Raw genomic sequence first — 25,911 nt, forward strand, 5'->3', positions numbered from 1 at the left:
GTGCTTCGGATCGTTGTCCTGCTGAAAAATGAACCGTCGCCCCAGTCTGAGGTCAAGAGCGCTCTGGAGCAGGTTTTTATCCAGGATGTCTCTGTACATTGCGGCATTCATCTTTCCCTCTATCCTGACTAGTCTGCCAGTTCCTGCTGCTGAGAAACATCCCCATAGCATGATGCTGCCACCACCATGCTTGACTGTAGGGATGGTATTGGCCTCGTGATGAGCAGTGCCTGGTTTCCTCCAAACATGACGCCTGGCATTCACACCAAAGAGTTCAATCTTTGTCTCATCAGACCAGAGAATTTTGTTTCTCATGGTCTGAGAGTCCTTCAGGTGCCTTTTTGCAAATTCCAGACGGGCTGCCTTGTGCCTTTTACTAAGGAGTGGCTTTCGCCTGGCCACTCTGCCATACAGGCCTGATTGGTGGATTGCTGCAGAGATGGTTGTCCTTCTGCAAGGTTCTCCTCTCTCCACGGAGGAACGCTGGAGCTCTGACAGAGTGATCATTGGGTTCTTGGTCACCTCCCTGACCAAGGCCCTTCTCCCCCGATCGCTCAATTTAGACGGCCGGCCAGCTCTAGGAAGAGTCCTGGTGGTTCCGAACTTCTTCCATTTACGAATGATGGAGGCCACTGTGCTCATTGGGACCTTCAACGCAGCAGTAATTTTTCTGTATCCTTCCCCAGATTTGTGCCTCGAGACAATTTTGTCTCGGAGGTCTACAGACAATTCCTTTGACTTCATGCTTGGTGTTTGCGCTCTGACATGCAGTCAACTGTGGGACCTTATATAGACAGGTGTGTGCCTTTCCAAATCATGTCCAATCAACCACAGGTGGACTCCATTTAAGCTGTAGAAACATCTCAAGGATGATCAGTGGAAACAGGATGCACCTGAGCTCAATTTTGAGCTTCATGGCAAAGGCTGTGAATACTTATGTAAATATGATTTCTTTGTTTTTTAATTTTAATACATTTTCAAAACTCTCGAGAAAACTTTTTTCACATGGTCACAATGGGGTATTTTGTGTAGAATTTTGAGGAAAAAGATTAATATAATTAAATTTGGAATAAGGCTGTAACAAAACAAAATGTGGAAAAAGTGAAGCGCTGTGAATACTTTCCGGATGCACTGTACTTCATACTGAGTATACGTATAAGTTTATAAATGTCCAGTTAGCTGCAGAAAAGAACAGACTTTGGCAGAAACTAATGAAGAGCTGTGGATCACCGCTTTAGCTGACAGCACTGGTGTTGCACAAAAATATTGCAGCACCCAGAGGAACATGTTTTTTGTATTTAAAAACAGGACGCTAGAAGGTTTCCATGTTGGATGAGTAACAGAGGCTGCCTCTTCAGGTGAGCTGATGAGCTAACAGAGCTGACCGATGTCATGTTGGATGCTGACGAGGACTTATTGTCTTATTGTCTTGATATTTTTTGTCTGGGAGGTTATTTGTTTCTAAAAAGAAAAGACACATGTCATACTTTTTTTATTCAGTTTGAGTAAATACCTGTTATAAATACCTGGTAAACAGGTGTTTCCTGAGTTGACGTCTGAGTCAGTCAAGTTGTTTCGTTTAGCCTAGTGAGTGTGTGAGTGTGTGTGTGATGGCGTGTGTGTTCTCTCCTGGCAGAGGGAGGAGGATGACGATATGGATAGTTATCAGGTACTCTCTGTCTGTCTCTCTCTCTCTGTCTCTCTCTCTCTCTGTCTCTCTCTCTCTCTCTCTCTCTCTCTCTCTCTCTCTCTGTCTCTCTCTCTCTCTGTCTCTCTCTCTCTCTCTCTCTCTCTCTCTCTCTCTCTCTCTCTCTCTCTCTCTCTCTCTCTCTCTCTCTCTCTCTCTCTCTCTCTCTCTGCCTGCTCCTGCTCACTGACCAAACAGGCATGTTATCAAAGAGCTGCTACTCACTCACTTTCAGTCAGAGGGCACCACTGAGTAAAACACAGGGGCTGGAGTGAATAGTGTGAATAGGAATTACACAGATAGGAACCAGATATCTGAAGAGTTTAATGCCCCTAAATGCTACCTAACAAAAAGCTGATTCATGAAATGGTTGTGAATACGCTGCCACAGAAGAAACACACTTTGTATAAAACAGTTATAAGGTTTTGGCCTTTTAAAATCCATTGTGTGCAACTTTGAAAGTCAAGTGGGACTTTCTTCTTCTCTCTTCCTGAATTGACAGAATTTTACAGCAAGTTTGAAAAATTGGTGAAATCCCACTTTTAAGATCAATAAACAGTCATCTAGCTTTTTCTAGAGAGACTTACCAAGCCAGAGTTGTTCACAGTGGTGGTGATTGGAGCCAGACGTCCACCTCTAAAAGCTCCCTCACAGAAAGTTACTACATGAAATGGTTATAAATTCACTGCCTGATGAATGAGACACAGTTTAGTGAGAAGCTGTTGGCCAAAATATTTTTTTTCTACACTATAAGACAAAACAGTCCACAAAGAAAACATATTATTTGAGATTTTCCACTATTTTCCCATCGTCAACATTCCATATAATCTCTGAAGACTTGTGTAGGTTCACTGGTGGTTCTATAAAAAGTCTATATTTGTCTTGTTGTCATGGTGACCACTGGTTTCTATCACCACCACTGTAAATACATCTGAACCATTTCATACCAAACCTCTCTGAATCTCTCTGTCAAACACTGAATTATGCAAACAAACAAACAAAAAGAAACATGGGATTCCCTTTTAAAGAACGCCTTACCCTCTGAAAAAGAGTGCTGTATTGGCTAAGCCAGTGGGAATCAGTTAGCCAGATACTGTCAGCTATGAACTTTCACTCATTTTTATACAGCAGGACAGTTAGAGAGAGATAGCTGGCTGGCTTTTCAGAGTTGAAGTTATGTTAAGTAGAAAACTGTGAGTCTGAGGAAGACATCTCAGAGCAAGAGTAGACCGTGGCAGAAACAGGACACATGCAGCCACATGAAATTAATTGATCAGATGTTGCTCAGAACAAGAAAGGAAGTCCTTCATTTTCTTCAGGGTTGAAAACACTATTCAGGCTTAAAATAAGAAAATGCATAGAGTAGTTATTATTATTATTATTATTATTATTTATTATTATTATTTTTATAGTTATGTGGGAAAATCTCAGCCATAGCTTGTACATAGTCTCCTGTAATCCTGCACCCCTTCACTAACGCATCGCTAGCCACCACGGATGAACCGCAGGGAATGAGCTTCACTCAGTTACACGATCGCTGCATGTACGGCTGCATGACTCACTGCATGGAAGAGTATGTGTGGAAACGATGCGTCACGGTGCTTTTACTAAAGGGGACGAGCTGGTCTGAGCTCACAAATGGGTACGTTGGCGCTCATCTGCTTTTTGTGTTTTATTCATCAATTTAGCCATTTGTGGGATGGGAAAGGTTTAGCGATTCACTCCATGTACAGTAGTTTGCAAAAGTTTAATCACCCTAAGTCAGGTGTTTTCTAAAGTCTTGGGTTCACTACACGACTTTTAAAGTCTGAACAGATTTTAACAGACTGGGCGTCTCGCACGATCTGAGTATTTTTGCAGATTTTTGGGGATCATACGCTAAACGATTAGGGATCACAGACTACTCAACTTTTCAGCTGCTGTTGAACCGAACGGAGCTCACTGAACTCGCCGAATTCTCGCAAACTCAAGTAACACAAGTAAACAAACATGAGCTGCTGCTGCTGTTTTCTCTGCCGTTTGCACTGACGCAGTAAAGAAACAGCAGGTAAACATGTTTAAGTGAGGATCACAGATTGATCACAGATCAACGTTGTATTTTTTGAGTTTTAAATGTACATAAACTCAATTGTGATTGTGTCTTAAACAGCTCATTAAAAAGCTGCGCTCCACATGTGAGAGACTTTCCATTTTTCTTTACTTGCTGTATTTTCTTCTTTCTCTGGTTTTATTGGCTGTTGCAGGAATCCATTCAGATTGACTCGTTGACCAGTTTAAACTAATTTCACTCAGAGTTGGGTAGAAAAAAATCAAACGTGTTTGATAAACTCAGACTGGTCTGAAATGCGATCAGGAGGCCAAAGATTTGAGTCTGCGCCCCTCACCCTTGACTTCGACTGACCCAAAAATCTGCAGACTAGAGCCGACCTGCTCAGACTCAGCTAGACTGAGAATCGGGCTAAAATTGGGGTAAAGGTCTTACAGTGTAACCCCGGCTTTAGTGCAAATAAGTTAGCACATCCTCTACAGAGAACACACATAAATATGTCATTTTTCTGTGCATTTTAGTGTTTTTAACATAAAACACAATATAAAATGTGCCATAACTTTTGCACAGGACATTTTGTATCTAAAATATAGGAAATAAACAGTACTCCTGCATAAAAATGTGCTTCACGTATTTTTACTTAAGACATGGGGTGCCCAAGCTTTTGCACACAGCTGTATCTGTTTTGCAGGGATATCGATGGTTTCTACCCCAGAGCTGGGGATTAATGCAGTTTTGACTCACACCTAAAGAAATACAATCACCCAAAAATGGTGAAAAAAAGCAATGAGACGTGTTCGGCAGCTTCGTGATCTTATGTGCGTAAAGCTAAATGGCCTTATCTTGCTTTAATCAAATATTATGCTTTTATTATATTAGCACTTTTGGGTACAGTATTTCTTTAAGGGGTTTAAAGATGCTAATGGATGCAGGCCCTGAGATGCTGAAGTGCATGAGCCACAGTTATCCAAGAGTTTAGAGTGTTTTGCAGTGTTTATATCTGATGTCTGTGTGTCTCTGTGCAGGAGGAGGATTTAAACTGTTTACGAGAACGCTGGTCCGAAGCCCTCATCAAACGCCGCGAGTATCTGGACGAACAGATCAAAAAGATTATCCACAAATCAGGTACGTTTTCGATTTGCATGAAAGAGTAAATGCGATTCTTTAGGAAACGATTCAGTGCATTATGAAATCTGGGAATTAATCATGTGTGTGTGTACTTTTTTAGTTTTTTTTTTTTAAAGGATTGTCATTGTATTTAAACTTAACAGGTATTGCAGTAATGCTCATTTCATTGTTAATTTTATTGGATTGCATTCTCTGTAGTATCTACATAAATACAGCCAAGCGAGAACTCCAATTAGTCAGGACTTCAGGAGCTGAACTGAAGGCCTTACACGCTAAAATAATTATCAGCATAATTACAATGAAACCAATTTCCAAAAGAGAAAAATGTCACTCTAGTCCTGATACATCAGTGGCTGTGAATATGAGCTGTAGTCTGAGCAGTGGTGGAGAGTAACAAAGTAAAGGTAATTCGTTACTGTACTTAAGTTTCTGTACTTTACTAGAGTTTTTCCATTTTGGGCAACTTTTTACTTTCTTTCCACTACATTTCAAAGTCAAATATCTGACTTTTTCCTCCACTACATTTTGTGAAATCTGTCGTTCCTTTTGGTTTCTGTGTGTATAAAAATGTAACATGTCAAAACGAAAGAAGTGCAAAGCAAGAACACCAATCAGGGCACAGCGGTCACTTTGTTTTGAGCTTGTTTTGACCTGTTGGTCATACCGACCCAGTGCAGCACACAGTTCAACGTCAGCGCAGCAGCGTAAAAATTTTGGGAGAGTCTGTTCAACATAAATGATGAACTAACCTAACTTTGTGTAAATAGAGCACAATATAGAAATATGTCCACATATGCAGTCGAGACTGACGCGGCTTTTTTCTGAATTTCTACAAACACCGTTTCATTTTATAGTAAATGAGTTTGGGCTGGTTTATGTTTATGAACAGACGCCTACAGATCAACATAGTAAAGGAGCTCATCTGTGATCCTGAGTTTAAAGCCAGTTTTTATTAAACTTAAACTTGTAACTAAGTTGTAAATAAATCAGAAACTGAAACTTCGCTTGTGTGTAAAAAGTGATTTCAGAGCTACTCATTTCTACCTGTTGGAAACTGTTTGCCTTCAGTGTTTTGTGCTTATGATATTAAGATTTAATAGACATCAGGGTCACTAATTAATGACGTTCTATTAAAAGACTGGTTTACCAAGAGAGACACTGGAGGACTTTCACCTAAAATGAGTTAATAAAGCAGAGTCTAGTTGCAAAAATACTAACAGGACATTAGAGCCATAACTAATCTTTTAGTACTTTTGCTTTCAATACTTAATTACATTGAAGTACATTGAAGGCAAATACTTTTGTACTTTTACTCAAGTGGAGGTCTAAAGGGAGGAACTTCTTCTATTTTACTTTGGATATCACTACTTTAACTCAAGTACTTGATTTGTGTACCGCATCCACCACTGAGTCTAAGCAGGTTTTGGTTAGTTGTTAGGAATGTTAAACAGTGGCGGTAGCTCTATGCCAGGACTCTGTACTAAAAGAGTCACTGTAACACTGATACATATAAGCTCAGATATATGATAATGTCTATTGCACTCTTCTAAAAAACAAACAGAATAACTTTTCCAACCTCCAAATGTCTGTGTTTAATCTAGAACTGACAAAAATACAATCATGGGCACCACCACTAGCTTGGCATAAATGTACTATTAAAAATCCCATAGAGGTGCTAACAAAATTAGCCTGAAGTGAGGGCAGTAACAGTCACAGTGCACCACTTAGTATAGACAATAAAAGAGCTGTACACCAAGTTTTACATCCTCAGTGCAAACATTTTTAAGATTTTCCATATTTTAATAAAAAAATAATAAAGCATGCAATATTTAGAACCATGATTATGACTCTTATGATTATAACTAATTCTTACATTCGCCAGTTGATGCAGTTTGACAGCCACCTTCACTTCACATTCTACCATTTCATCACATTTTGTAATGTATACATGTCTTTCCCTGTTCTCTCTCTCTCTCTATCTCTCTGTATAGAGAAGTCAGAGGAGGATGTGGAGAGGGAGGCGCGGTTAGTGGAACAGTGGGTGGGGCTAACTGAAGAGAGAAATGCTGTGTTAGTCCCAGCACCGGGCAGCAGTATCCCTGGAGCTCCGGCACAGTGGTACGAGCAGGGGTCAGCAGCCCAAGTGTTAAAAGAGCCCTTTTGTCCTTTCAACAAAAATCAAAACACCTTGGGAGTCACAACATTTTATCTCCATTTTACCATCTTCCCTGTAAATGTGTCTCAGTATGTACTAAAATAGTAGTACAGACTAAAATCTAAACAAAAACAGACTTATTTTGTTCTGCTTTAGTCTTTAGCTCTGCTATAGCCTCTTTTCTCGCATCTCCGGCAGGAAACCTTTCTGCAAAAGTAGAAGAGTTTCTTGTAAAATGTCTCTCAAAGTTCAGCTTTTTAGAAGGCTAAAGTCACTTCTCATTCACCAGCTTCTCATTCTTATATTCCTGTTCCACCTTAAATGGTGCCTGAGGTGCCAGAATGCAACTGCTGCACTATTTAAGGTGGAAGTGGAAAATTTGAACGAGGTTCTGGTGATTGAGAAACTGACTTCAGTCTCGCAACTTTTTTACTGTTTGACAGTTTCTTGTTGCAGGTTTAAACGTATCAGGAAAACCATCTGAAGTCCATTTGTATCCAAATTATCGATGCTCGTCTTAAATCACTCTCTTTCGTGATAGCTACTAGCTAGGCAAGACTGTTGTCTGTGTTGCTATGGTGACCAACAGTCTGTGCTGATCTTGAGGGTTAAAGGGTGAATTAGCAGTTCTACATTAACTCTAGTGTTTTAAGATAATTTCTTGTTAAACTGTGTTGAACGATCAGCAGAGCATTATTTTACTGTAAAGGAGGATTCTTTTATTTTTACCTACAAATCTGATTCTGCTGTGGAGCCACAACAGGGTAGTAAAAGAGCCACATGCAGCTTTGGAGCCACATGTTGCTGACCCCAGGGTAAGAGCAGCTGTTAAAGCACTAAAATTCAAATGTCCAGCTCCCCTAACATTCAGATGTCCAGCTGCAGGGTCTGGCAACAGCCACGCACTCTCAGCCTGACATGCACCACCAGCCTATTGATGACGGCAAGCTCTGCTATGACAGTGTTTTTGTCAAACTACGTACTGCTATGCAAAAAGAGCTACACTGAATGTATATTAGCATTGCCATATTGATAATAAGGTAATTAAATATGGAAACGTTCAGAAATGAATGTCAAGTTTATTTACAGAAAAAACAAAACGGCTACTGCTGAAATTATTTAAAAACTGTAATACTGATTAAAATTGAACTTATTAAGGATCCTAGGAGGTTGTTAACGTACTACAGATTACTTTTGCTGTCTCGTCATCGTCGTCACAACCTCTTATAAAGTTGTCAGACAACGTTCATAACTTTCTTAGGAATAACATTGCCGACAACGTTTTGGGCACCAAAACAGTACGTTGTCACAACATAACTGTGTGTGCAGGGCCGTTAGGAGTAAAACCTGATGGTTTTGCTTCCCAATGGAAATTGGCTTAATGGTTGCTTTTAGAGGCCATTAAGAAATTATCAAATATATGTGGAATCAGTCCCAAAACACCTGATTAAACGATCAGAATCCTTTACACTGTGATATCAACCCATCAGCAAAACACAGAATACCATTAGCGACTACTGAAAACCACCAGGAACAGACTTTTTAATGGGTTCTATGATCTTTTTCATCAGGAAGGTACATTAAATGTAACTCTCTAGCTAAATTACGGACAAAAAATGGATTAAGTGATGATATCGCTAAGCAGCAGCAGCCAAAAGTTAACGTTCCATTGGGCTGCTTTTCCCAGTGTTTTGCCATTGTGGCAGAGAGTGCATGTGTACGTGACATCACTGGGGCTGAGAGTGCATCTGGCTGAGAGTGCATGTCTGCAGCCAGACTCTATTGAGGCTAATAGCTAACAAGTAATGGAAGCATACACCCCAACAGTTAGCATGGTTATGTGGTTTCTGACACTGTGTGACTCAATGTTACTTAGTTATTCCAAACCTGACAGTTTTATTTTTTCCCCACTTTGCTCTAGGGCGCCCTGTCCTGGCATGGAAGCTCACATCCCAGTTCTGTTTCTGGACCTGAATGGTAAAAAAAAATCACCATTACAATTTGAAATAAATACATTTGGAATTTTTGTATATCATACATTATTATATAACAACACAAAGGCAGTTTATTTTGTTTTAGACCAATATGAGCATAATTCATGAGTGTGTTTTGTTGTCCAGCTGATAATCTAACAGTGAGCGAGCAGCTGACCGGTCCACACGCTGCAGGAGTCAACTCCATCCTTCCAAAAGAACACGGCAGCCAGTTCTTTTACCTGCCCATCATCAGACACAGCGATGATGAGGTACACCATAAAAGTCACGTCTAAGTGCAGGCTTAGTTTAGTTCCTTACATTAAAGTGATAAAGCAATAATGTGGCCATGAATCAAAATCAAATCTCTGCATTTCTTTTCTTTTACATGCACAAAATTTTGCCAATATGACTGAATATTATTCCAATAATAGATGAAGACTGAGGTGTTTATGCTCATTCTGCTAAACAATCTCATGAAAATCTCTGTTTACATGCTCGCTACAAGTAATCCGATCCACAATTGCGCGTATGTGTAGAGAACCACTTAGTGTAGCTATTTGACAACCAGCATCACGTGAGTCCAGGCGGAGTGAGATGAGCAGCAGTGAGCAGTGCTTGTGCTTTTAATCACTTTAAAATGATGTCAGACTCAGGAAAACGTCCTTCACATGTCCTTATTAAAGAAGGCCGAGAGGAAGAAGTCGTGTTCTGAGACACATAAGCTGGACATCCGTCCCACCGCCGTCTTTTAAAGATCAGAGCATAAACTTCGTCTCCTCTGCAGACCAGTTTCTGCTCTGCCAGGTTGAACGTAAATGTATAAACTTTCACTATGACGTGACGCACATGCAGAGCAGACTTAAACTTTCTGTTTGGAAATGTAATCAGATAAAGGCGTTTACACAGAGATTATTATTTTATTTAACACATTATTTACAGAATTACCCACCTCGTTCAATCATATAGAAACTGTATTCCAAATAGCCTGGACATGGACGTATGCTATTCCGATTGAGCTATTAGTCAGATTACTGAAGGATTATCAGGCTGTATGTAAATGAGGCTGGTGTCTCATACTGTATCAGAAACCACATAATCAAGTCTGTTAGAGATTACTGAACAACTTCTCACTGGTGTAGGTGAATGTGTGATGATTTAGGGATGCAGTAAGCACCACTCTATTATATTTTAGCTACAGCCTCCTAGCTGTAACAAGCTGAAACAAACTTAGGACACCAAATATGTCTTGGCTGAACGACTACTTTTGACGCTTTACATTGTATAAATTGATTTTTTACTGTATACTGTATTCTTACTGGTATCACTTTAAGATACCACTGAACACATACATCAGACTAGCTGCATCTCTATGGAGCTGATTTCCGCAGGTCGAGCTGAGCTGCTGATTTTTTTTTTAAAGTGTTGTTTCTCTTCCAGGTGTGTGCGACCTGCTCGTGGGATTCCTCCATCCATGACTCCATCTACCTGAACCGTGTGACAGCCCCCACTGAGCGAATCTATCTGATAATTAAAGCAACGGTGCAGCTCAGCCACCCCGCCTCCATGGAGCTTGTCCTCCGCAAGAGAATCGCCGTCAACATCTACAACAAACAGGTCAGTTTTACACATAACTCACTTCAGAAGGTCCACATTGATCTTTTTTTCTACACTCTTAAAGAAGATGGTTCTGTGAGGGTGCTTTAGTAAAGAAAGTGGTTCTATAAAGAACCGTGAACACTCAAAGGCAATTAGACCTCCACAGTAATGAGTGGAAAAAGCACCTCATCGATCGAGAGAGAGAGTGATGTCAGTGCAGTTCAGTCTATAGTACTGTGCTCATTTGTGGTTTTACTGATCATATTCTTCACCAAGCACTGATGTCATAATTTTATAGTTGCACATGTTTGTGCTTTCCTGCAGAGTTTCACTCAGAGTCTGAAGCGGAGGATGTCACTGAAGAATGTGCTGCACTCCTGCGGGGTCACTTACGAAATCGTCTCCAACATACCGAAGGTACAGGGCACAGGTTCTTATTTAGTGCGTCCCAATTCGGGGTCTATGTCCTTCATCCTATGAAGGCTACTTAGACCCATGAAAGCTGAACTGAAATGAGATGGTCTGCTCTACATCGGACTTCCTGTTTGCGTCACAGCACCACTGTTCCCACCCTCAATGCTGCATCACAGAACGCCTCTCCTGTCAAATTCTTTAAAGATGGACCGAGAAACTTCTATTTTAGTTTTTTTTATTTGTTTATTTATTAGGCCTGGACATGCTTTACTGCTGGCTACTGCTGAGTTTTTTTAAACATCTGTGTCTTTACCTATTCAACTCAATTTAAACCCAGTACTTAGCTGTTCACTCCTCTTGATGTTCTTAAATCCTCGCTCACACAGTGAACCTCAGGATATGTTGGTTGGCAAAGGATCCACCTGTTGGATCCTTCATTGCCATGGAAATAAAGGATGCATTTCTCTGCCACATATGAAGTTGAAAATTGGATAACCTAGTCACACCGCTGTGACACAGTTGGCCTTCAAATGCAGCCCTTCGAAGGACACAGCCCCTGAATTGGGACGCAGCTATTTACTGAGACTAAGTGGGGTGGACCAAGCTGGGGTAACGTGTGCCTTCCGTGTGTTCTCTCATTAATGTCCTCTTTCACATGGAATCACATACACACACGTGCAGGCATCAGAGGAGCCGGAGGAGAGGGAGACATTGGCCTTGATGGCAGCTCGAGGGGAAGCAGAGGAGACGCAGGACGGAGAGACTTACATTGAAAAGTACACCAGAGGAGTTCTGGAAGTGGCCAATATCCTGTGTCTGGATAGACTGCGGCAGGTACAGAGCACACATATGCACACTGTTATCTGTGTTATTCACTGGTGTCCATAACCAACTGAAAAGTGGTCCTTGTGACAGATGGCACTAATGATGATGTGTCTGTTTGTGTCTGACAGGCAGTGACAGTGAAAGAAGCACTTTCAGTTAAAAGCAGACACATTCGGAGAAGCCTGAGCACTCCTAATGTCCAGCACGTAAGAAACACCTTACTCTCTCACACTCACTCAATATATACAACCTAAGAGAAGGTAGAAAGATGGATGGATTGATGCATAGATAGACAGATAGATGGATATGTGGTTGGGTGGATGGATGGATGGATATTTGGATGGATAGATGAATGGATAGACAGGAACAGATGGATGAATGGGTGATAGGTGGTTGAATGGATGGATGGTTGGATAGAGAGACAATAGATAGATAATGGATAGATGGATGAGTCGATGGAAGGTAAAGAGATGGATGGTTGAACAGATAGATATGTAGACGGATGAAAACAGTTATAGATGGATGGATGGACAGACGGATGGATAGATGGATAGTGGACCGATGAATGGATGGATAATAGAAAGATGGTTGAATGAGTAGGTAGATGGATAAATAGATAGATGGATAGATGGGTAGTGGACTGATGATTACATGGATGATAGAAAGACATGATTGAAAGAATAGGTAGATGAATGAATAAATAGATGGATGGATGGATGAATAACAGGTCAGAGAATAACACCATGGTGTTTTTATCCCAGATGTCCTGCTGTAAATCAGAAACGCTGGGCTGTGAAGATGAAGACCCAAAGGTCTGTAACTCCTTGTTCTCTCTTAAAGGACTGGTCTCTCTTCTGGCTGCAGATGTGTGTGAGCTGTGTGTGTCGTTCCTGTGTGCAGGGTCACTGTGAGGTCCAGCAGGACGTGTCGGACTGTCCTTTCCAGGAGATTCTCTCTGCAGCTCCAGCAAAAGACACACCTGTTAAAAACAAGGAGAATCATGGTACATCAGCACAGCCAAAGGGCCCATATCAGCATGGTTGTGATAATGACATTTACATTCACCCATTCAGCCTTTGTCACTTTAGCCCCACCCATTTAGTCTACAGCACTTTAGCCCCACCCATTCAGTCTACAGCACTTTAGCCCCACCCATTCAGCCTGCAGCAGTTTAGCCCCACCCATTCAGCCTACAGCACTTTAGCCCCACCAATTCAGCCTACAGCACATTAGCCCCACCCATTCAGCCTACAGCACTTTAGCCCCACCCATTCAGCCCACATCAGTTTAGCTCCACCCATTCAGCCTACAGCAGTTTAGCCCCACCCATTCAGCCTACAGCACTTTAGCCCCACCCATTCAGTCTACAGCAGTTTAACGCCACTGATTCAGTCTACAGCACTTTATACCCACCCATTCAGCCTACAGCAGTTTAGCCCTACCCATTCAGTCTATAGCAGTTTGCCCCACCCATTCAGTCTACAGCAGTTTGGCCCCTTTAACATGAGAACATCATGCTGTATGTTTCTACTGAACCAAAACGTCACGTTATATGAGCAGCTGCTTGAAACATTTTGTGTATCTTGTACAGGTTGTGTCCCAGAGAGCCCCATGTTCTTCAGCTCGAGTCCGTTTAAAGCCCTCTCCCCCCAGCCCCCCAAATTCCTCAAGTCCCTGATGCCGGTGAGAGAGGAGAGTAAAGCAAAGCGCTCGCTGGAGGCTCGTCCACTGCTGGGACAGGAGGTAAAACTCACACTCTCTGAGACACATAATCATACACATACAGACTCACTTTCTCTCTCCATCCTCCTTAAATACTCCACCTTAAGCCCCTCACCCATCCTGCACACTCCATCACACATCAAACCATAAACCATGCCATGTCATTCCCTATTGGTAAACAACTACCACCACCTGAAGCTGAATAAAGATGAATGTGTTGCCTTGTGTGATGTCATCGCATCCACAGCCAGTTGGCTGATTCCTGCAGGCACAGTCACAAGCTCATCACAACCGTTTATTTAGAGCAGACCTCTGAAGTTATGTTGTTACTCTGTAGTCGGCGTGGTGTCTGTATTAGGAACTCTGGGTTTAAGCTGGTTTTCCATAAGAGAAAAATGAACACTGGTTTCAAATATCACCCCTGTTGTGTTCTGAGATAAGCAAAACATTCTAAAGCAGATACGTTTTGCCATACGTATATTATTCAAATATCACTGGATCCTCTGAATTTTGAGGTAATTTAGGAGTCAGAATACAAATTTGTATTAGATTCAGCTTTCACTGAAGTTCATTCATTGTCCAGATTACAGGTATAGAGCCAATGAAATTCATTCTTTTTTATTTATACATATAAAGTGCAAGAAAGTAACTGACAATTAAAAGTTACAGTACAAATAAGGATGGTACAGTGGTAAAAATATAGATATAAATATATTTCAAATATAAATGTATTATACATATATACAGAGTGAGTGGAGAGAATCTAATGTAGGTAGTATGTAGAATGTAGTAAGTCAGAGCAGCATATCACTGCAGTCGGACCAAAACCTTGTATCTCTAAAATGGTAACTTTACAAGAGAAGAAAAAAAACATACGCTGCTTTTAATGTAAGTCAATGGAACCAGACTTTTTTTCCAAGCAGTTTTAAGCCGTTTCTTTTGGTCCATTCACCTTGAAATTAACACCTAATATAAAGGACAGTAGGTTTTTTCAAATTATGTCAAAAACTGAAAAACAACAAAAATGGAAACAGCAGTGGAGAAAAGTATGCAGAGTGAGAAAATGTGTGGTAATTGTCCGTGCAAATATCAATAGTGCAGTAGTATTGCAACATGTGACCAAACCCTGTTGTGTATTCAGTTGATGAGACTGACATCACTCAAATACCCCACACAAACAAGCCAGCTTTGCCAAATGTGATAGTTGAGTTGTTTTGGCAGTTTTAGGCTGCAGTTTGAGGAGCTGGTGTTGGTACAAAACAGTGTAGAAGCTTAATAGTAGGCTTACTTTCGTGCAGTGTCATTTCAGTGTGCAGGAGCATTAGCTTGTTTGTAGCGTGTGTATAGCATTATGGCGCATGACTTCAGAGGTCTATCAATACTGCAGGGACAAAAAAGCTTTATAGAGATAATTTGGACAAAAATCCTTTGCCCAAGAATCACTTACCCTGAATGTCTATTCCAAAAGAAAGTGGACAGAATTCAGGCTGTTTTTACCTACGGGAGGTGCACTGTATGGACAAAAGAATTGGGGAACCTACACATTATACTCACAGGAGTAAATCCGTAGGCATTAATATGGAGTTGGTCCCCCTTTGCTCTTTTGCACTCTTCTGGGAAGCTTTTTGCAAGATTTTAGAGAGTGTTGAATTTTTGCCTGTTTATCCAGAAGAGCATTTGTGAGGTCAGACACTGATGTGGGACGAGAGGGCCTGAATCACAATCACCATTCTAGCTCATCCCAGATGGGGTTGAGGTCAGGGCTCTGTGAGGCCCAGTCAAGTTCGTCCACACCAAACTCACCCAGTCATGCCTTTATGGAGCGGCTTTGTGCACTGGGGCTCAGTCATGCTGGAACAGAAAAAGTTCTTCCCCAAAATGTTCCCACAAAGATGGAAGCATAGAATTGTCCAGAATGTCTAGGTCTGCTGAAGCAGTAAGATTTCCCTTCAGTGGAATTAAGGGTTCTAGACCAACCTCTGAAAAAGAACCCCATATTATCATCCCTCCTCCACCAAACTTTACAGTTGGCACAATGCAGTCAGGCAGGTAACGTTCCCCTGGCATTCACCAAACCCAGACTCGTCCATCAGATTGACACACAGAATACGTTTCCACTGTTCCAGAGTCTAGTGGCGGCGCTTTACACTACTCCGTCCATCACTTGGCCTTGTGCATGGGCTTGGGCTTGTGTGCTTGTAATGCACAGTCCTTTTGCTGATGTTGCTTCCAAAGGCAATTTGGAACTAATTAGTAAGATTCAACAGAGAATTAGACCTTCAACATTCAGCAGCCCCACTCTGTGAGTTTGGTGGTCTGCCACTTTGTGGCTGAGATGTTGTTGCTCCTTGATGCTTCCATTTCACAATATTAGCACTTACAATTGACACGGGCAGATCTAGCAGGACAGAAGTTTCACAACCTGACTTGTGGCAGAGGTGGCATCCTATGACAGTGCCATGTTTAAAGTCATAAGTACAACCCTCTACTGCCAATGTTTATCTATCAAGACTGCAAGGCTGTGTGCTTTTATCCACCTGTTAGCAATGAGTGTGGCTAAAACACCTGAACTCAATAATTAGGAGATGTGTCCCAATACTTTTGTCCATATAGTGTACTGTAACCCATGTTTATAGATAACGATGTGTCATGCAGTGTCAAAAACCACATAAAGTCTGTTATGGTATGAATTACCAAATAACTCCACACAGGCAAATGCAAGATAATTTACGCATGAGGTTGAAACTAACAACAAAATAAATGAAAAAAACAGGTAAATATTAATTGTTAGAACATTTAAGAGACTCTTTACCCCTTTAAACACTTGTACATTATAACTGGGGGTTTTGCAAGCTGTTTTTTTTCTCTGTTGAGATAATCATCTCAGCTTATTATACTAAGCTGAATTTCATTTTGGAACTAAAGCAGGAATGTTTGCATGTTTAAGCCCACCCAGGCTCACCCTTAACCCCACAGCTACCAATTGCTGACTGCATCTGCCTGTTTGCGCTGTTTTGCATGCCATATGTGTATTTTTGCAGAGCATGCGCTGGTTAGTGGAAGGCTCTGTGTTGCCCCGCCCCCGGGCCCGGAGTGAAGGCCACAGCAGCACAACAAACCACTCACCTCTCAGAGTCACACACACTGCTGTAAGTCTTCCACACACATCTCTCAGAGTCACTCCCACACACTCTGCATTAAAGGGCCTGTAGAAAATGGGGTTTTGATATTTGACATGCATGTGTATCTAAACATACAGTCACTCTTAGCTGCAAAAAATAGCCCCGTTTTAAATTCCTGTAACATATTATGTATGCCCACCCATTCCGCCTACAACAGTTTGCCCCCAACACATTCAGCCTATAGCAGTTTGCCCCCCACACATTCAGCCTACAACAGTTTAGCCCCGCCCATTCAGCCTACAGCAATTTAGCCCCCTCATTCTGCCTACAACCGTTTAGCTCCACCTGTTTAGCCTACAACAGTGTAACCCTACCCATTCAGCCTATAGCAGTTTTGCCCCACCCATTCAGCCTATAGCAGCTTAGCCTCACCCATTCAGCCTACAGCAGTTTAGCCCCTCCTATTCAGCCTACAGCAGTGTAGCCCCTCCTATTCAGCCTACAGCAGTTTGGCCCCTCCCATTCAACCTACAGCAGTTTAGCCCCTCCTATTCAGCCTACAGCAGTGTAGCTCCTCCCATTCAACCTACAGCAGTTTAGCCCTTCCCATTCAGCCTACAGCAGTGTAGCCCCTCCTATTCAGCCTACAGCAGTGTAGCCCCTCCCATTCAGCCTACAGCAGTGTAGCCCCTCCTATTCAGCCTACAGCAGTGTAGCCCCTCCCATTCAGCCTACAGCAGTGTAGCCCCTCCTATTCAGCCTACAGCAGTTTAGCCCCTCCCATTCAGCCTACAGCAGTGTAGCCCCTCCCATTCAGCCTACAGCAGTTTAGCCGCTCCCATTCAGCCTACAGCAGTGTAGCCCCTCCCATTCAGCCTACAGCAATGTAGCCCCTTCCATTCAGCCTACAACAGTTTAGCCTCAATCATTCAGCCTAAAGCAGATTAGCTCCCTCATTCAACCTGCAGCAGTTTTGCCCCGCCCCGTCAGTTTATAGCTGTTTAACCCATCCATTTGTCTTATAGCTGTTTAGCCCCACCCACTAATCTTACAGCTGTTTATCCCCGCCCGTTCATTTGAAAGCATTTCAGCCTCATTAAAATCACTCGGAGCGTTGTTCCTGCTGATGGTCTGTAGCAGAGTTATTGGACTGGAAGATGAGGGAAAGTGATTAAACAAAAAGCAGCTGAAGTTTATTTTTTCCTTACGGCTCTGAGGATTGCCAGAAGTCACCAACAGAACACAAATACACAAATGTTATAACAGGAAAACAGAATAAAATACCCAAAACGTAGAATATGGGCCAAAATCGTCGTCTCTCTCAACATCTACAAAAAATAATAACACATAATTCAGATTACGTTTAAAATGATTTCTTTGATAAATCCTGAGGAGTGGAATTGACGTCTGTGAGATGAGACCTCTGTGAAAAACCAGCTTCTGTGTACTGAGTGCATTTAAACTGTAGATGTTTTAGTCGGAGTCTGTTCTAAACATCTGCATGTAGAATTGACTGCGTGGGACACACAGAAACCCCCTTTTCACAGAAGATTTCATGATCTTCAGAGTAATGTTAGTCTCCAAAATTCAAAGCAGCCTGATTTTTCATATAGTTCAAACATTTTGTTGGTTTGTTTGCTGTTTTTCATAACATCGTCCATTACTTCAGTGCCATTTCAGTCTCCTAATTCCTCCATTCAGTTCTTTACTGCATGTATTGCAACTGACATAACACATAACCTCCTAATATTAAAACACATTCAGGTGTATCTAATATGATTCTGCCAGCAGATCTCAGGTAGTTGTTACATGGAAAATAAACTTTGTAGACAATGGCTGAATTATGATAATAATTAATTTAAAATGAGGTTAATTTGTTGAGAAATCTGGAGGGCTTGAATGAAGGCATTTTAAGCCTTTCCCACTAGAGGGCAGCAAATTCCCCCAATCTAATGTGATTATTCATTTGCAAATCCTGAAGCAGCAGAAGTTTTAGATGTGCTGTTTCAGGGTGTGCTGTGGTTAATTTTGCACTCCCTACACTGGTAGAAATGAAGGTTCTGTGCAGGTACATTTTTCGTTCATCAAGGTACAAGCAGTGTAAATGTTCTCTCAAAGGTACAGCAGTGTTTTAAGGTCTGATTGTGAACCTTAAATAAGTTTTTCCAGGAAAAGTTCATATTTGTTCCTTTTCATAACCAAATGTTTTAAAACAGGACAGTAAAATAAAAAGCCTGGAGACGAGACGGGGCGTGTAGTCAGTACAGCTTAGAAAATATCATTTCAAGGGATTATGCGATTATGCTACAGTTATGTTTTGCTGTACCTTTGACAGTACCTTGTTACCTTGTTCCTTGATGAACCAAAATTGTACCTGCTTAGTACTTTTTTTCTGACAGTGTGCACAAGACTTTGGTAGCCACAACTCCAAACCCACATCATTACTGCAGGTCTAGGTCAGCTGCTGTGGTCCTCAGTTAAAACCACATGAAACCAATTCAAATCAGTCACATGCTTGTCTTTGTTTGTTACTAAAACATAATTTTATGAAGTTCAACTGGAGTTTTCTATGTTTTCCTATCACTGTTGAAAGCGGGTCAGGATCCAGTCCTTGTGGGACAAAGCACTGCAGACTTCATCACTCTGTCTCATTATAGACACCTGATTCGGCTCATCAGCTAATTGGCAGGGCCTTCATGAACTGAATTCATAGCATTAAATGAGCATAAGGTCCCCAGTTTGACATGCCTGGTGTAAAGATGCACAGCCTTTCATTTAATGCTGGTTGCTGGGTGTCTTTGCCATTCAAGCATGTGAACTTGTTCAGAGTGCAGTTCTGACCAGTAAGAGCTTATAATGAAATGTTCAGTCGGAATAACAATAAAGCGCAACTGTTGTGTGACTTATATTCCTGTTAATTTGTTCAAATTACTTATTGCTGGTGTCGGAACAAAAACTTACATCTCCAAAAGGAGAACTTCACAGGAGAAGGAAAATACTTTAGTCAGGGGAACCAGGCGTTTTTCCAAGCAATGTTCAAACATTTCTTTTGGTCCATTGATCATTTACAAACGATGTAAAGGGCAACAGGTACTTTCAAATGATGTGAAAAGCTGAAAAATGAAAAAAAAAATGGAGAAACGAGGTTTTGTTCCGACAGCAGTGATATATTCCTGTTTATCTGTTTATTTGATCAAAAAGGCAGTTTTTACAGCATTCAGAAATCATGGTGTTAATGGAGAAGAGTAGATTAAACAGCAGAAAAACTGCCCTCTTGTGGCAACAGCTTCAAATGCCTACAAACCTTTATATGTAGTATATGACAGCCATAGTCAACATAGTTAATTTGCCATGTTATAATTAACTGAGAACTGCTCTTGCATCTGGCCACGTGACTCCAATTGGTCAGGATTCAGAGGAAGAGGAGCCTGAGTTGGATCCAGCAGCCGGTCTGAGTTCTCTTCCAAACTTCCAGCCGTACGTTCCTGAGGACTTCGCCAACTTTGAAGTGTACAACGCCAGTCTGGAGACCCAGGATGCTACTCTATGTGGAGGCATGGCCTCCTACCCAGGGAACAAGGTGGCTGAGAAGGAAGTGTCCCGCAGTCCAACATCCAGCAGCTGCACGAGTGGATATTTCTCCCACAGCGCCTCGAACGCCACGCTGTCCGATGCTCTGTTCACGGGCAGCGAAAGCTCGGACCAGCTCAGCTCCGGCTCCAGAGACCCAGCAGACTCCCTGCTCAATAAAAACTCCTTCGGCGAAGCCGGACACTGCCATCCTGGCCCTGTCCACTCCTCTATGAACTGCACAGGCCAGTCCTGTTCACCTAAGGCCAACCAGTGCATTCTGAGTGTCAGCCAAGAGTTCACTGACTTCAAAGGTGCTGGTGATGGTTTCAGTTTCGAGTCCGAATGCCAGACGGAGATGCCCGAGTCACTGAGACAAGCTAAATGTGACCAAACTCCCCCAAGAAATACAGAGGGCATCAGCCAGAGTCTCTGTACCAATGTCCAAGCAACACCATGCCACCTCCACAATGGCAAAGACTCTCCGTCCTCTTCTTCATCCAGTACCACCCCTACCCAGCCTGAAGGCAGCAGCCTAGAAGATCACATGTTCAGTAAAACCACAGTAGAAACCGGCTCTTCTGCTCCTGAGGAAGACGAGGGTGCACCTGTGGCTCAGCTGCCAGACTGGATGGCCCCTGGAGAGCAGGTGTGGGTGGGCACCAGAAGTGGGACGGTGCACTATGTGGGCGGGGTGGAGTTTGCCCAGGGCATCTGGGTAGGAGTGGAGCTGGACCGCGCTGTAGGTAAGTAACTTTAAGGAATTTTCGCAAATCATATGTACAGATTTGATCCCTTGCTCCAAATCAGCCAAGACACGTTTGGTGTCCAAAGCTTGCTTCTTTAGTTTTAGCACTGGAGCTACGAGGATAATGGAATTAACAAGCAGTTGAAACTTATACATCATTACTTAGCGTGGTGCTAATCTGCATGGCTAAATCATCACACGCTTACCTCCAACCATGTGGAGACTTGATTAGGTGCTTTCTGACGCTGTTTGACATACTGTTCTCTATAAACATGGATAAGCATGCATCACACAGGGGCTTCTGAGTGGCACAGCCATCAATGAGTTATCATAGGGAGGTTGCGAAATCGATCTCCAGCGTTGCCACAGCCATCAAGTGGAAATCTATTTATATAGTGTTTTTTACAGCAGGCATTGTCACAAAGCAGCTATACAAAAAAAATACAAGTACGAGCCCCCATGAGCGTCGCCAATGTCGACCTGCAAGGAAAAACTCCCCAAGAGCAGGAGGAAGAAACTTTAAGAGGAACCAAGACTCAAAAGGGGAGCCCATCCTCCTCTGGTCGACACCAGAAAACAAAACAAAAACACAATAGCTATGAACAGAAAATAAGTCAAAGTTTAAATTTCAAAGTTTATTTGTATAGCGGTTTTTACAACAGGTGTTGTCACAAAGCAGCTTTACAGTCAAATGCTGGATTTGTCTGTAAAGGAAAAACTCCCTAAGAGTAGGAGGAATAAACTGAGAGGAGCCAAGACTCAAAAGGGAAACCCATCCTCCTCTGGTCAACACCGGATAGCAAAACAAAAACAGCAGAGCATGAGATTTGATCATTAGTATAACATATGGAAAAAGGGGAAAAGCAGGAGAAGCAATGTTTCTCAGCCTCACTAAAGGGAGAGCCAGAAGGTAACAGACATGAGGCTCCCTGAGATGTTAGCGATTTTTGTAAAGCTTCCATTACTTCATTAGCCTGCTGGCTTCAGAGCAGTAATAATAATAAAGAGGCAAACTTGAGAGACCGATTGTGTCTTGGTTGATGGACAGCTTTTGAAGTAAGGCAGAAAACTGTCTGGATTTCGTTTGTGACTGAATCATTGTTTGAAATACATTTTAAAGCAAAATATTTTTAAAGGCACAACATCTTTAGAATGAAAAAGTGGGCATCTATAAATATGACAGCGCCACAGAAAAATGTCCATTTTCTGTAAACGAAATGGACAAAACAGGCCCAATGCCATTTCAACCCTTGCCACTACCACTTAGCCCCATCCCTCAGTGTGCTGTGTTCAGGTCTAGGGGTAGGGTGTCCTAATTCTTGTTGAGATAGAGGGGTAGGGCAAAGTGTTAGGGCTACACAGCCCCACCCAAACAGAGGTTTTCCTCAAACAGAGTGTTATGAGGAAAAAAGAAAACAGACAAGATGGAGCACAAGAGACCAAAGAAACCCACAAATGTGAGAATTTTCTCTCTCAAAAATGACACCCGTTAAATTATCTTAGTTTTATGTTTCAGTGTATGATGGTCCTTTACTTTCACTAATCATTTCCTGATGTCTCGGTAGCTAGTTAAATTTCCCCGTTCCACCTTAAATGGTGCAGCAGTTACATTCTGGCACCTCAGGCATCAGAACTGCTTCTCCCATTTAAGGAGGAACAGTAAAATTCCAGTAAGAATCTGGCAAATCTCTGACTTCAACCTCATATCACTGAAGAATTAGAGATGGGTTATAATAAATAATTGCCCCCCCTTTGAAGGCATATGATGGCCTAAATGTAACTAAAGCCAAGTAGTGAGGAGCTGAACTTCACCCTCCTCTGCTGTCACTGCAGATGGGCAGGGTTGCCTAAAGAGCAGTGCTGGTAGCTGTTAATGAAGTAATGCTCTTTTTAATTGAGGGTCCCATTTCAGAGGGAAGATTTCAACCACTACCACTGTAACTCAGTTCCAAAGGGCAAGGGGACACTCAAAAACAAAGGGTAGAGGTAAAAATAAGAAATGGGATTGGGCCTAAATATTCTGATTCCAATTCAGTCATTTTAGTGTTGCTAATAAAGAGCTCAAGCCTTTCCAGTGTGCTCACACCAGCAGATTTCCTATACACTGTTAGCTACATTAGCATGTTTGTAGCATGTGTGTCTTCTCTCGTGCAGGTAAACACAACGGCACGGTGCAGGGCCGAGTGTACTTCCGCTGTGCTTCGGGCCACGGCGTGTTCGTGAGGCCGGCGTTGCTCAGCAGGGTCCCTCCAGCCATGGACATGGATCCACCACCACAGCCTGTGCTGCTATAGAGAAGCAATACACTCTTATTAATGGATGGAAAGGTGGCTGACCCCAGAGAGGAGGACTCGGCATACTGTTCAAAATCATGGAGAAGGAATTTAGTGGATGTGTCGTCCTCCTTGAATATGTTGCTGTCTGTCCTTCTCTCTCTCTATTGATGGACAAATCTGTGTATTTTTTAAACTACAGGACCGTCATCCTTATCTTTGAATGTCGAATGCACAGTTGCACAAATTTTATATCATCTTCTCTGTTGATTTTAAGCTCAAACTTCAAGCAAACCTCCATCATTTTGGCTTATTTACCACTTCTAACACGACTGAACCTATAAATTGTGATATTTAGCTGATGATAGTGTCCTTTTAGGCTACGTTCACATCACCAGGTTGAAGTGGCACAAATCCAATTTTTTGCCCCAATGTGACTCAGATCTGATGTTTTCAGGGCTGTGTGGACACAAATCTTTTGAAATCTGACCTGAGCCACTTTCAAATGTGGCCCTAGATCCGATACTTACCTGATTTGTGGCCATGCCACCAAATGGGACGCTCAGATCGGAATTTGTGTGCTTCTCTTCCACTGCACATGTGCCATTCTTCAGCGTTACCGTGGCAGCAGCGCCGAACAGAAGTCAAAGCCTGTAAATGGAGGAAAAGCAGCTCATCTCACCTTTTTCTCCTTCGTCTCGCTCTAATAATGAAGCTGAGAGCTGATCAGAGTTAATGATCTTCTCGGCGAAGCTCGTTCTGCTCGTTAGTTTGTGCTGATGATGCACGTGATTCATTCACGTGACGTTACTGAGTAGGATGTGCACATGATGGTCATTTCAGGACGCTGTTCACATTAATGACAGACTTGAATCAGTTACCTAAACGAGTGTGAACCATCGCTTCATCAGATTTGAGCAAAAATTTGGATTTGTAATGTGAACGTAGCTTTAGTGAGGCTAAATATGGAAATCTGTTGAAGTTGAGATTGTACTACTGTTATAATGTTCTTCGATCTTTGCGTGATTATATCAGGTGTTACCAAAGACATAGCATTTCAGATCTGCTGTTAAAACTGAACTATTTTGTACTATGTAGTGTAGAGCGTGTGTGTGTACAGGGTGAGTGGGACTGATTCTCGCTGAGTGCCATATCTCTGGTTTAATGGCCACAAATGCATCGGAACTTTTAAGATTGTGGTAGATTTTGGGTTGTGATGCCTTTTAACAGCAAGCTGCCTTGGTTTCTGTTGTATTTTACCTGCTTCTGCTTTCTGAGTACTGTATCTGTACAGAGCCGAGCTTTTGGAGCTGTTTTCTTAACGCTTGCACTGGAGTGACTCGTCCTGGATGCACAGTGAGTTCGGTGGACTTGTGGACGCCGAGTTTCGCGCCTTTTTAAACGCTCTGCCATAAGGCTTTTTCGCACAGGTTTACATGAAGAGACCCAGACTGTGCGCTGTGGGAGATAAAGCACCTTGGTGTCTGTTGAAGTTGAGGCAGTGAGATGCCTCAGGGGGGATCACACTGTACAATGTTTTGCGGAACGAGGCACTTAAAAAAAGGCTTCGGATTTATTTGAGGAAAGGAAGAGATGCGCTTTGCTTTTTTGTGCTTTTTTACTGTATTAGCTTGTGTTAGATGTTAGTATGTTCTAGCAACAAGGAAGCAAGGTAACATAAAGGTAGAATTCAGCAGCAGAACGTCTCAGAAATCAGTGCGATCTGACATGATTCGGCTCTTAAACACAAAAAAGGGGTACAAACCTCTTTATACGCCTTATTCAGTATTTTTAGATACATAATATCCCAGAACTGTAAAATTAGTTCAAACTCACTCTTAAAAAGATGGTTCTTCAACTTTCTTTAGTAAAGAAATGGGTTCTTTGGATTGATGGCATGAATGAATATGCATGAATGTGCGGTAGACGGTTCTATGTAGAACCTTTTTGAAAAGGGTTCTAAATAGCACCCAAAATGGTTCTTTTATTGTTATAAGCTTAGGTGCTATATAGAACCATTTTCAAAAATACAGATCATCTAAAGCACATTCTCCATCTTTCTACAGAACTCTTTCATGATGCAAAGAACCCTTTAATCATGCAAAGGGTTCTTTGAGTGTTCATGCTTTTATATAGAACAATTCCTTTGCTAAAGAACCCTTGAAGAACCATTTTTTTTGAGAGTGTGCCCTTTATGTAGCAAACATCTCCATCTGTTATACATGACTGTTAGTAGCTTCTTTACTCTGCTAGCTTCCTAATCAGCATGCTAAGGGCTACTTAGCTAGCTACAACAAAAACAAGGGTAGTGCTTGGGCAAGACTCCTAACACCACCTTGGCCTACCTGTGTAAAATGATCAAATTGTGAGTCGCTCTGGATAAGAGCGTCAGCAAAATGCATTAAATGTAAATATCCTTGTTGGTGTTATATAGAACCCTTTTCAAAAATCTAACGTACCTTTTCAGGATGCAGAGAACCCTTTCATCATGTAAAAGTTCAAGTTTAAGTGTTCATGGTTCTATATAGAACCATTTTCTTTATTACTAATACATATTTTTAAGGGTGTACTCCATCTGTTATGCATAACTGCTGATACAACTCAGTCACTGTAGTTAGCATGCTAACTAAACAGCTAACTATAGTTAG

General features: G+C 41.9%; 1 protein-coding gene across 4 annotated transcripts in view; it reads left to right on the forward strand.

Annotated features, from left to right (window-relative positions):
- The window catches only part of kif13a (kinesin family member 13A), a 108,756-nt gene extending 84,757 nt beyond the window's left edge, over nt 1-23,999 (forward strand). Inside the window, exons 26-40 of one of the 4 annotated variants that reach the window (XM_037534164.1) lie at nt 1,637-1,669; nt 4,760-4,859; nt 6,854-6,980; nt 8,939-8,994; nt 9,138-9,262; nt 10,431-10,607; nt 10,914-11,006; nt 11,685-11,837; nt 11,957-12,034; nt 12,590-12,640; nt 12,729-12,831; nt 13,420-13,571; nt 16,592-16,699; nt 20,082-20,988; nt 23,145-23,999. In XM_037534164.1, coding sequence (XP_037390061.1) covers nt 1,637-1,669; nt 4,760-4,859; nt 6,854-6,980; nt 8,939-8,994; nt 9,138-9,262; nt 10,431-10,607; nt 10,914-11,006; nt 11,685-11,837; nt 11,957-12,034; nt 12,590-12,640; nt 12,729-12,831; nt 13,420-13,571; nt 16,592-16,699; nt 20,082-20,988; nt 23,145-23,284 — 2,403 coding nt within the window. In that variant the 3' untranslated portion in view covers nt 23,285-23,999. The remainder of the gene's footprint in view (nt 1-1,636; nt 1,670-4,759; nt 4,860-6,853; nt 6,981-8,938; nt 8,995-9,137; nt 9,263-10,430; nt 10,608-10,913; nt 11,007-11,684; nt 11,838-11,956; nt 12,035-12,589; nt 12,641-12,728; nt 12,832-13,419; nt 13,572-16,591; nt 16,700-20,081; nt 20,989-23,144) is intronic. The other 3 variants (XM_037534166.1, XM_037534165.1, XM_037534167.1) reach the window with 3 other exon arrangements.
- Nucleotides 24,000-25,911: the final 1,912 nt, after the last annotated feature.

The sequence above is a fragment of the Pygocentrus nattereri genome, chromosome 24 (genome assembly GCF_015220715.1).
Source record: "Pygocentrus nattereri isolate fPygNat1 chromosome 24, fPygNat1.pri, whole genome shotgun sequence".
Classification (NCBI taxonomy): domain Eukaryota; kingdom Metazoa; phylum Chordata; class Actinopteri; order Characiformes; family Serrasalmidae; genus Pygocentrus; species Pygocentrus nattereri.